The 12665-nt window shown below is 34.6% G+C and overlaps 1 protein-coding gene across 1 annotated transcript in view; it reads left to right on the plus strand.

Moving 5' to 3' along the window:
- LOC137390265 (polyubiquitin-A-like) overlaps positions 1-12665 on the plus strand; it is a 253552-nt gene that overhangs the window by 19293 nt on the left and 221594 nt on the right. Inside the window, 1 exon segment of the mRNA XM_068076600.1 lies at positions 5426-6241. Within this exon segment, the coding sequence (XP_067932701.1) occupies positions 5426-6241 (816 nt within the window).

Consider the following 12665-nt stretch of genomic DNA (forward strand, 5'->3'; position numbering starts at 1 on the left):
ACTCTCCTCGCAATCAATCGCCTTGCACTCGCCTTGCAATCACCTTGCTCGCAATCAATCGCCTTGCAATCAATCACCTCGCACTTGCAATCAATCACCTCGCACTCGCCTTGCAATTAATCACCTTGCACTCGCAACCAATCGTCTCGCAATCAATCGCCTAGCACTCAATCGCCTCGCATTAACCAACTCATTCATCCGGAAAGCCGCGCCTGTAGACTCTTGCTGCACTCGGGGCGAAAAAGGTAACCCGCGCATCCCCGAGTGATGCCACGGTCCCAAGCCTAGCTGTGCTACCAGGCGTTGCCCGGGTAGTAAAAAAAGTCTTTGCACAGAAAATTGATTTGTATTTAACATAATTTTTTATAACAACATTTGCCATTCTAACTTTCAAACTACATATCATGAAAGAAGAGTTTTGTGTAGTTGAAATAAATTAAGAGAGAAAATAAAACAACTGTAAAGGTTTTCAAACTTTTTCACACAACTACAACTTTCAAACTTCATATCATGAGGAAAAGGTTTTGTGCAGGACAACTGATTTAAAAATAAATAAAACAACTAAAGGTTTTCAAACCAATGTAAATTTAAAATTTCATAACTTTCAGCGACCTATATCTTTTGATAACGTATAGTGGAACCTCAGTTCTCGAACATAATCAGTTCTAGAACTTCGAGATCTGAAACAATTTTTCCCATTAAAATAAAATAATGTAAATTTTAATCCGCTTCAAGGCGAGAAAACAACTTTGGTAAAGTATTTTTTCAACATTTTACACCATAAGCTGTACTTGTACCCGGGTAATAAAAAAGTCTTTGCACAGAAAATCTATTTGTATTTTTAACATATATAACAACATTTGCCATTCTAACATTCAAACTACATAGGTAACATGAGAAAACATGATAGGTAACCAACCTATCATGAGAAAAGTGTTTTGTGTAGTTGAAATAATTTGAGAAAATAAAAACAACCGTAAAGTTTTATCAAACTTTGTCAAACAACTGTAACTTTCAAACTTCATATCATGAGGAAAAGGTTTTCTGCAAGTCTAATAAATTAAAAAAATGAAACAATTGTAAAAGGGATTAGATGTAAATTTAAAATAATTAGCAAGTTAAATAGCTAAATTAAGTTGGTTTTGCAACAATTACAATAAAAGATAATACGGTAATGATAGGATTAATACAAACTGAGAAAACAAAATAAAAATCATGAATATGTTGAATTAATAGTAGCAATTCTTGCATAAAAGTGTGTGGGTATAAAAAGGTTACTGTCCCATCAGAAACTATCCATCAATTCTTTGTATACGACGATACTAAAAAATATGACAGAATATCATAGTATTTTGTAGTTGAAATTTTATTAAAACAATGTTTGCCAAAAATGGTTGAATAAAAGAATAATATTAATAATGAATTGGAAACTAATCAAGTAATAATAGCAGTGATAGGAAAATGAATAATGTTTAAACTTCAAACACGATACTCAATTTATGTTTAAAAGAATGCAAGTTGAAATAATAACAACGATGAAACAAACTTTAAAAAACTTATATTATAAACTTCAAAAGTCATAAGAAGTTTATAAATGTAATAAGAGAATTTAAATATCTACTATATGTAAATGTATGTAAATATAAGATAGTGGAGAATAACTGATACTTGCAATCTTACACGATAAATCTTACAGCAATCTTACAAATGTTTGTTGTGAAATGTGAAAATAATTACGAAAAACTAACTGGTTAGATTTAACAGGAAAGGTGTGTAAGCTAATACATCTAGCTGTACAACCCAGCATTGCCCGGGTAATAAAAAAACACTGAACAGAAAATTGATTTGTATTTAACATATAACAAAATTTGCCATTTTACCTAAAACAACTGTGAAGGGTTTCAAATGTACTTTGTCAAACTACTTTTAAATTTCATATCATGACAAAAAAGGTTTCGTGCAGGTCAAATAATCTTTAAAAATAAAACGACTATAAAGGGTTTAGATGTAACAGTGAAATAATTAGCAAGTAATAGCTAAATCGAGTCTGTTTTGCTACGATTACAATATGAGATGATTCGGTAATGATACAATTAATACAAACTGAGAAAACAAAATAACATTCGTGAATATGTTGAATTAATAATAACAATTCTTGCATAAAAGTGTGTGTATAAAAAGTTACTGTTCCACCAACAGCTATCCACCAAAACTCTGAATACGACGATACTGCTACAACGATATGTTATGTAAAAGTAAATTATTGTAGTGTCTTTGTCTGATCGAAGGTGAGAGAATATAGATGTTACTCCTACTCGAGATAATACAATTGTCCGCGTGAAAATTAGTGACCTTAACAGCGATTTAGCAATTGAACCTTAAGAAAAGCCAGAAATATAGGTTCACAAAAACGGCATCGTGTTTCATAGAATTAATAAAATTTAGTCGCCAAATTCTAATATCGAGAGAGTCTATTGTCGATATCGTTTTGCCGAAAACAAATTAGCCCTAATACGTCGAGGACAAAAAAGCATCGCGTGTCATGTAGCTAAAAGAAAGCCGTAGAGTTGTAATTATTACGTCATTTTGGGGTGAAAACGGCAAACGATGAATAGGTTATGAAGCGCAATAACCGGAGTGTCTCGTTAATGCGCCCTAGATACTTAGTAGCGGCTAATAGTCCGAAAAGTACGGTACTCTATAAAGCGGACAGACAGATACACAGATAGATAGACAGACAACGATTGCCGTTTGTATAGTAGATGGTGGCTCCAGACCAAAAGGTCAATGGCCGCTGTGTCGTGTTCATACAATGGGTGATGACCTGTGGAGTGTGGGAGTGTGGACCCGCTCCTGGAGCTGTTCCACTTTCTCCATGAGAGATTGGACTAGCCAGCTAGTCGCCCAATAACGTCGGTTTCGGCCGAGTTTACTTGGTCAGAGGATCCTCCGTCCAAGGCTCGCACCGAAGATCCGGCGGGTTTGCGCTCGGCTCCCTGAATCTGGAGAAAATCATTTCAGGCCTGTACAGCGTCAGCTAGTTTGGGCGTGTTTACGGCCAACAGATGTCACTGCAAGGCAGAGTCCCTTAGTGAGCTACAGAATGTCTCCATGGTCATGCTATTCCAGTGACGGTCTGGCAGGTTTCTGTACGCAATGCGTACCAGCCTTTCGACCTCAATAGCATGCTCCTGAAGTGTCCTCATCTAAGGGCGTTAAGCTGACTCAGTACCTGCCTGGCAGATAGCCTGAATCTTGCCCAGAGGGCATTGAAGATGGCCTTCTGATCCTCGGCTCGTCCGCAGTCCTCAGCTTGTTCGCCTAGTGCTTTTCAGATGTTCAACAGGGTTGCTCCTTCCGTCCACCGGTTAGCGTCAGTTACCTCCATAAAGCGAGCAATAAAATACTCTACATCCCCTTTTCCTGTGTACTGGGGAATCCTGGAGCGTGGTGCTGGTTCCTGAGACCTTGGCATCAATAGCACCCGTTCTACTGCTTCGACTAGTCGGTTGGGTCTTGGATCGACGCTTCATGCTCTCCTATTGGCCATGTTTGGCTTTCATTAGGTTTCTGCTCCCTCTCGAGAGCAGTATTTCTACTGAGACCGTGGCTGTCGGCTCCTTTCTAGGTTTTTTCCTGTTGCCAGGGAGTTCTTCTAGTGAGAGCAGTGCTGCCTCCTTAGGGAAGTCCTGTCGGAGCATTTATTAGGTTTCTGCTCTTAGAGCAGTGCATCTACTAAGTCGGTTGCTGCAGGGCTTTCCACAGCTCTCTCTGGTTTTCTTCCTGTCGCCAGGAAGTTCCTCCAGTAGGAGCAGTGGTGCCATTTTTTAGGCAAGGCCAGTTCATCCAGAATCCAGTGATCCGATGCGAGTCTCGTGGTGGAGTTCTTTGGATCGTCAGAGATCCCACTGCTGCCACCAGTGTAAAGGTTTCGTGCCACCCTTACTTTCCTCAACTAGTACAAGACTCGGCGCATGAGTTTATACATATATTTTCTGCTTCGTTCATAAGATTACAAGAATAGTCAAGCGCATGCAATGAACAGGCCAAGAACAGCTCTGCTTTCTAACTCAAATGTTCATGCTTATATAGCGGGTAGGCCTTGCCTCTGTTCTACTTGGCTAGGCTCAGCTTTGGCTTGACTTGACTCGGCTTTGGCTTGGTTAGGCATGGCTTTGGCTTGGCTTAGCTGCAGGTGCACGCCATCCACCACAATACAATACATGTTAGATATGTCATAGAGAATATGATACATGTTAGATATACCATAGGTAGTACAATACATATTAGAATTATTATAGGTGGTACAATACTTGCTAGATATATCTTAGGTGATACAATGCATGTTAGATATATCATAGGTGATGCAAGACATATTAGATATATCATAATTGATACAATACATATTAGATAAATCATAGATGATATATTACATGTTAGACATATCATAGGTGTTACAAGACATGTTAGATATATCATAGGTGATGCATTACATATTAGATATGTCATAGGTGATAAAATACATGTTAGATATACCATAGGTGATACAATACATGTTAGATATAACATAGTTTATACGATACATGTTAGATAAATCATAGATGATACAAAACATGTTAGATATATCATAAGTGATACAATACATGTTATATATATCATGGGTGATACAATACATGTTAGCTATATCATAAGTGATACAATACATGTTAGATATATCATAAGTGATACAATACATGTTATATATATATATATATATATATATCATGGGTGATACAATACATGTTAGATATATCATATGTGATGCAATACATGTTAGATATATCATAGGTGATACAATACATATTAGATATGTCATAGGTGATACAATACATGTTAGATATACCATAGGTAATACAATACATGTTAGATATATCATAGTTTATACGATACATGTTTGATAAATTATAGATGATACAATACATGTTAGATATATCGTAGGTGTTACAAGACATGTTAGATATATCATAGGTGATATATTACATATTAGATATGTCATAGGTGATACTGTACAATACATGCTAGATTTATCATAGGTGTTACAAGACATGTTAGATATATCATAGGTGATACATTACATATTAGATATGTCATAGGTGATACAATACATGTTAGATATACCATAGGTGATACACTACATGTTAGATATACCATAGGTGATACAATACATGCTAGATATATCATCGGCGATAAAATACATGCTAGATTTTTTTGGGTTATTATATTAAACTATACATTTTATTTATAATATTTTATTATATTTTTTTTCAGCTTTAATTCTATTTTCTTTATCAATCACAACTTCCGTTGATCACAGCAGAAGGTCAAGTTGTTGATCAACTTTCACAGTTCGCATGTTCAACAAAACAGTTCAGTTGCTCCTTTGTAGGAACGCTGGCCACCCTTTCCCATCAAAGGGTTTTCACAAGTCTTCTCCATCAAGGAACACCAATGAAGGATGAACAAAAAATTTCCGCATGTTTGAATGGTGTTTCAAACTCTCCTCTCTTGTTCACTTATGTTCATGTTCAGCCCTTGCAAATATTTTACAGAAACCTTACAGGAAAAGTTCTCACTTTATCATGTTTTCCTTTTCAAACCATTAAAGACATAAAATCTCAAATTCAAGACAAGGAAGGAATTCCACCAGACAAACAACGTTTGATCTTTGCCGGAAAGCAACTGGAAGATGGTCGCACGCTCTCAGACTACAGTATTCAGAAGGAATCCACCCTACAACTGTTGCTCCGTTTATGTGGTAGTATGCAAATCTTTGTCAAAACACCTACCGGCAAAACCATCACCCTTGAAGTTCAGATCTCTGACACCATTGAGATCGTGAAAGCAAAAATTCAACACAAGGATGGAATTCTTCAGGACCACCAGTGTTTGATCTTTGCTGGCAAGCAACTGGAAGATGGTTACAGGCTCTCTGACTACAACATTCGGAAGGAATCCACCCTCCAACTGTTCCGTCTATGTGGTAGTATGCAAATTTTTGTCAAAACACCGACCAGCAAAACTATCACCCTTGAAGTTCAAATCTCTGACACCATTGAGATCGTGAAAGCAAAAATTCAACACAAGGAAGGAATTCTTCCAGAACACCAGTGTTTGATTTTTGCTGGCAAGAAACTGGAAGATGGTCGCACACTCTCTGACTATAACATTCAGAAGGAATCCACCCTCCATCTGCTGCTCCGTCTGCTCTAGAGTAATAATAAGCAGTTTATTGCATACTTTTAATCTGCTACAGTAATAATAAATTAATCTATTATATTGTAAATATTTGGTCACTTATGTTCATAATGTTGTTGGAATTGATCACCGTGTTGTGTGGTGTTTGATAGAGCTGGATTGTCCTATCAATTACTCTGCAGTGTATCGGGAATTGATCAGTTTATTATTTAATGCAGATGGGCTGTTTCAAGTAGTTATTACTAATAGCTCTTAGATAAGGCCTGATCTTGATTATTGCCTGCTGTAATCAGTTTATCTTGTTGATTAATGTAAATAAGATTTTACAGTTGAACGTTCCAGATGCGACAATTTAGAACTACAGTTTCAAAGGAATTGAGATTATTAAGATAAAGAATGTAAGTGGTTTTCCCATAACCCTATGTTTATTTTAAGAACAAGAAACAGATATACTGTACAACCTATAATTGAACGCCGCCTCTATTTGAACGCCACTTCTAGTTGACTGCCAATAGAAGAGAAAGGTTGAAAATCGAGCGCAACTCTCTAATTAAACACCACCTCTATTTGACCGCCACTTTAACATTTCTTGATCTTTATCAACCCACAATATCAATTGATCAGTAGAAAAATCTCCTCAAAGTCGTATTAATAATAAATCGCTCACATCAAAAACAATTAATTCCCTCGATGTCCAATTCTAAAGCATTTTGGTTTTTTTCGTTAAAACTGAAAGCAACACCATGGAAATAATTAATAACTGTCTCAGGATATTAGTAGTTTCTTTTTTAACATGGTTTTGATACTTTGAAGTACGCGCATATAAAAACGCCTTGCATTTACGATGGTAGATGAACGATTATAGCTGTAGGGTGAAGGTTGCATTTAGTGAGCAAAACTTTAACGCTTTGCATTCGTCTATGAGCAATGGGTAAAAAGTATTGACTTGCCAAAATTTGTTTGGCCACTAATATTGACTAGTTCGGCAGTGCAGAAAATTTGAAATCAGAAGACATTGTGGAAGGTATGGGACAACCAGAAGATGTTCGTTCCATCGTAAGCCATAATCAGATTGCAGCTATTCGAGCGAACGATGCAAATATTTTTGCTTTAAAAACGTTATTTTTGGTTTCTGCATGTATCGTAAGTATGGTTCATTTATGTCACTTGTTCAGGAATATATATATTTGTAGCATTCGATCAATTTTTCTTTTATAACTTATAAATTTGCAGATTTATAGCATATTATTTAATAGCATTCTTGCGGTTATTTTAACGTGGCTTACAGTGGATCGACACTCACAACTCCTCTTCTATTGTACAACAAAAGCTAGTTTTGGCTGAAAGCGGTAGCAAACACATCACTGAGTGCAATGAGTTTTTATTCAAAATTGTTAAATGTAGATATAAAATAAAAATATGCCCACAAATTTAGAATTAAGTGAAAAATTGAAAGCTCTAACAAATTGCAATGCGCAGGCTAAAATATCATATGCAATTAATTGCAAGCAATAGATATCAACTGGTAGAGCTATTTCTTGGTATCTCAATGCATATTTATTTAGAGATCTTTGAAAATTTAGAGGTAAGTTAGCAGATTTATTGCATCCAAAAGGTTTAGTATCGCTCCATCTAAAAAAAGAGGGTAAAATATAGGCGGCATTCGCTTCACCCGAAAAAGGGCTAATTTTATCTTCCAAAATTCTGATGAGTCATTTGAAAAATACAAATATTTGAATGCCACTATAGAGAAAGTGTTGAAAAATAGAGCGCCATGGCTTTCAATTAAAGTTTTTATGGTATGTACGGAAGAAGAAGGCAAAATACAGGCACCTCCAAAATAGCCGCCACCTCCATTTGGCCAGCACTAAAAGGGAAGGGATGAAAAATAAAGTGCCATGGCATTAAATTAGAGATGTTACGATATATCTAAATGTATTTACAAGGTGAAGGTCTGGGTAATAAAAAGTGTTTGCACAAAAAATTTATTTTTATGTAATATAGACACTATTTATTACTCTAAATATTAAGTTCCATATCATAAGCAAAGTGTTTTGTGTACTCCAAACAAATTAATATGTAAATTAAAACAATACTAAAGGTGTATAAAAGTGGCGTTGTATCAGAGGTTTTACGGCATATGCTCAATATATACATAAGTGTGTGTATGTATGTGTGTGTGTTTATTTTCATCAACAGAAACAATACAGAAAAGGAAACTGCATATTAGTAAATATATCAGGTTAAACACAAATTAATGAAAAAATGAAAACTTTAGCAAAATTCACTCAACCTGAGCACGAGATAATGATGATAGAGCCATAGGTGCACTGTAGCCCGGCTACTGTCGCGCAAGCCCCAAAAAAGCTAACAGCAGCAGGACAAAGGCTGGCCTCAGCTCTCCCCAGTCAGAGAGACAGGAGATAGCATTTTACTTGTTTTTTAAAGTCAAATTTGTTTACAATTTTCTTTAATCTATCAGGTAGGTTATTCCAATAAAAGGTTGTTTGATATTGATCAGTTTTTTGCCCAGCGCTAGATGTAAATAAGGGAATACGAAGATTTAGAAGAGAGTGACGAGTGCTATAAAAGTGTGGTAGTCCCCCATTGCTAGATGAATGAAATACAGTATGACCCCTTAGCAGCAGATTTAACGTATATAACTTATCTATTTGTAAAATATTAGTTTGAGTAAACAATTCTTTTGATGGATAGTCAAAGGGTTTATGACATATTATTCGCACTAGCTTTTTCTGAAATACTTTAATTTTATTTTAAAATATGTCAGGTGATTTGCCCCAAGATTCGAGGCAGTAAATAAGTTTAGAATTTACTAAGGAGTTATATAATGTAATCATTACTTCTCGTGGGAAGTACTTTGATAACCTATAAAAAAGTCCAACCGCTGGACGAAGGTCTTTTAGTATGTTAGATATATGGGTAGACCAATTCAGATTATTATCAAGCCAAACACCTAGGAATTTAAAATGATCAGTCTGGTTTATTATGTTATTTCCTATTAGCAGGGAGTTCATTTTTAAATCAAATTTGTTTTCCGGGTTTTTCATAAGCATATAATTAGTTTTCTCAACATTGATTGTGAGTTGGTTACTAATGCACCAGCATCGGATGATTTTCAAATTTGCATTTATCTGAGGTAACATATTGTTAAGGTTACTTGATTCTAGAAAAAGAGTGGTGTCATCTGCATAAAGAATAGGTTCTAAGCATTTTAATGATTTGCAAAGATCGTTTATATAAATCAGAAACAGTGTTGGACCCAAAATTGAACCTTGTGTAACCCCACAGGTTACGCACTTTTTAGTAGAAAGTACACCACTAATTTTTGTTCGTTGAAATCTGTCGTGTAAATAGCTTTTAATCCAATTAATACTTTAACTACTGAAATTTAATTTAGAAAGTTTCCGTAAAAGTATATCATGGTTAATGGTGGCAAATACTTGGCTGAAATCAACAAAAATTCCTAAAACACTGTTTCTTTATTAAAAGCCTAAAATATTTTATTTGTAAAAGCTGACAAAGCGCCAGAAGTCCCACGTTTTGCTCTAAAACCAAATTGATAGTTATCCAACAAGCTATTTAGTTCAAAATAGTTTATTATTTGATCATTTACTAGCCTCTCTAATATTTTGCTAAAAATAGGTCAAATAGATATAGGCCGATAACTTTTTAATTCTAGCAATTTTCACCTGTTTGGGAACCATGCCTTGAGTAATACTATTATTGATTAACTTAGTAAGAGGGATCACTAACGACTGGCTAGCTGCTTGTAAAATTTTACCAGAGATATCCTCTAGTCCTGAAGCCGTGTTGACTTTAATGGACTTTATTACATTTTCCACCATGCTACTGTTAACAGTTAATCCCACGACCAAACGAGCGGAGCAAATGTTTGAGAGTTTCATGATAAATGCATGTGCACACAACTCACGAAAATTATTCATCAACAACGTCGCAAACCCTTGTACCAAAATCTCATCAACAAATTTAACCATTTTTGTGTAGAGTCGTTTAAGTATAATAACGATACAAAACACATAAAAACATATTTAAATATGTTACCAAGTCTTTGAAAATTTTCGACATATTCCTAAACCTTACCCATCTAATCGGATTGTAGACAAATAGACAGATTAATTTGGCCAAAAATCATTATTAAAACTTGCCAAGCCTTGCTTTTATCAAAATTAAGACTGGCAAACAAACTGCCGAGCGACAGAGAATAGAACCATTAAGTCGTGCGCATTTCACAAAAGAATAACATGCACATTTCACCAGTTTATAGCATTGGCGAACTGCCGAAGGTTTCTGTAATCAACGTAGAAGTACTGAAATCATTTCTTTTTTGCCGATTTCAAAGTAACTGACATTTTGGAAACTTTTGAGTACTTTGGTATTCTAACTGATGTCCAATGCAGTTAAAGTAAAGGAAATGACGATGATATTATTTTTTAACGATTCTTATGAGTTTATTAAAATATTTAATTATAAGTTTGGATGACTATTGAAGTGTTATAGTCACACTAACAACATTGATGATGGGCAATATGTTACTGTTATTATTTTTTGTAAATAGTTTTGTTAAATAGATTTTCTAAAAATCTATATAAATATCACAACTTCTTGATATTGTTAGCAATGACGTTTTGAAACGCAAACAAAATTGTGCATTGGTTTTCTATTATTACTGTATTACTTTATTAATAATATTGGTTATTCTAATAATATCAGTGCATTTTACTTCTAATATTGCATTTCTCCTATAGCAGGGGGAGAGATACAAACATATCATATTTTTCTTTCATTATTGCTGTTTTTCATGATCAAACACTTTTTTAAATAGACTTTCTAAAAATCTATATAAATATCACAACTTCTTGATATTGTTAGCTATGACGTTTTGAAACGCAAACAAAATTGTGCATTGGTTTTCTATTATTACTATATTAATAATATTGGTTATTCTAATAATATCAGTGCATTTTACTTCTAATATTGGCCAATATTGCACTTCTCGTATCGCAGGGGGAGAGATATAAACATATAATTTTTTTCTTTCATTATTGCTGTTTGTTGTATATAATAACACCCACACCCAGTACATTACAGCTACTATTGCAGTTATCCTATTGCACTGCAGTGCCATTTGACTGCTAATATTGCATTTCTCAACCATCAATACCCTTTCTTTTTTCCAATATCACTTTGGTCATGGGCTGTATGACAGTGGAATTTCTAGTATATTAAAATGTATGGTATTTGAATGTGAGTAATTTTCAGCACAGTCAGATCTTAAGTTTTGGAATTTAGCAGCCAGTTGCTGTCCTATATTACAAAAATATATATTTATTTCATTTCCTATCTCAAGACTATCACTTGATTCTGCAGACATATTGCTTGTAATTTTAATCTTTTTAGGCTCTCCAGTGTTTGATTCTTTCAATATCTCATTATTTATAATTTTCCAAACCTCAATAGGGCTATCATAGCTTTCAAATGCTAATTTAAAATAATTAGCTTCGGATTTTTGCAACTCACTGGTGAGCTTGTTTCTTAAAGCCACATATTTAGCTTTTAGATTGATATTTAGAGGGGACTTTAAAGTCTGTTTAAATAGCCAGAACTTGTTTTTATGTAATAAATGTTTTTTTAATTCAAAAGTAACCCCAGGTTTATGTTTCCTAGCAGACCCGTTAATTTTCTCTGATTTGAGGGTTGTAAAGCAAGCAATGGTTGATTGCAATTTAGATTTTAAAAAATTTATATTGAGGTTCAATATCAGCAGTGTTAATATCCCATTTTTCTGCATTCAAATTTTCAGTTAGATTTTTATAATGAATAATCTCAAAAGTCTTTAGTTTGTTCTGATCATCTGGCATTTTATTTTGGTCAACAATCGCAAAACTAGGGAAATGATCGCTAATGTCAGCTTCAATAATTTCAGAAGTTATTTGCAATGCATTTTGATTTGTTAGTATATGATCCAGATAAGACCATTTTTGGAGATGTTGAGTAAAATGTGTAGGAATGTCAATTAAGTTTGTTAGGTTATAAATAGCTAATCAATTCAAGTAGTTCTCACATGCCTGCAGCTCAAGGGTATTTATATTTGTATCACCTGTGATAAAATGAGTAGTGAGCTAGAATATGAGGACGATGATAAGAATCGCTCCAGGCTGTGTAGAAAACTATTTACATCAGATCTGGGTTGTCTGTAGATAACAGTTAGAATGGAATTGTGACAAGCCTCAGTACCATCCCTCATCACTCTGACAAAGTGAACGTCAGCACTAATAATCTCCACAAACTGCTGTTCAACTGCCAACCTACAGCGCAGAAAGACTCCAGCACCACCACCTCGTGCCTTTCGTTGTGTACCTGTGAAATTATAATTATCAAGTTTAAAATAC

This window comes from Watersipora subatra, chromosome 3 (assembly GCF_963576615.1).
Source record: "Watersipora subatra chromosome 3, tzWatSuba1.1, whole genome shotgun sequence".
Classification (NCBI taxonomy): Eukaryota; Metazoa; Bryozoa; class Gymnolaemata; order Cheilostomatida; family Watersiporidae; genus Watersipora; species Watersipora subatra.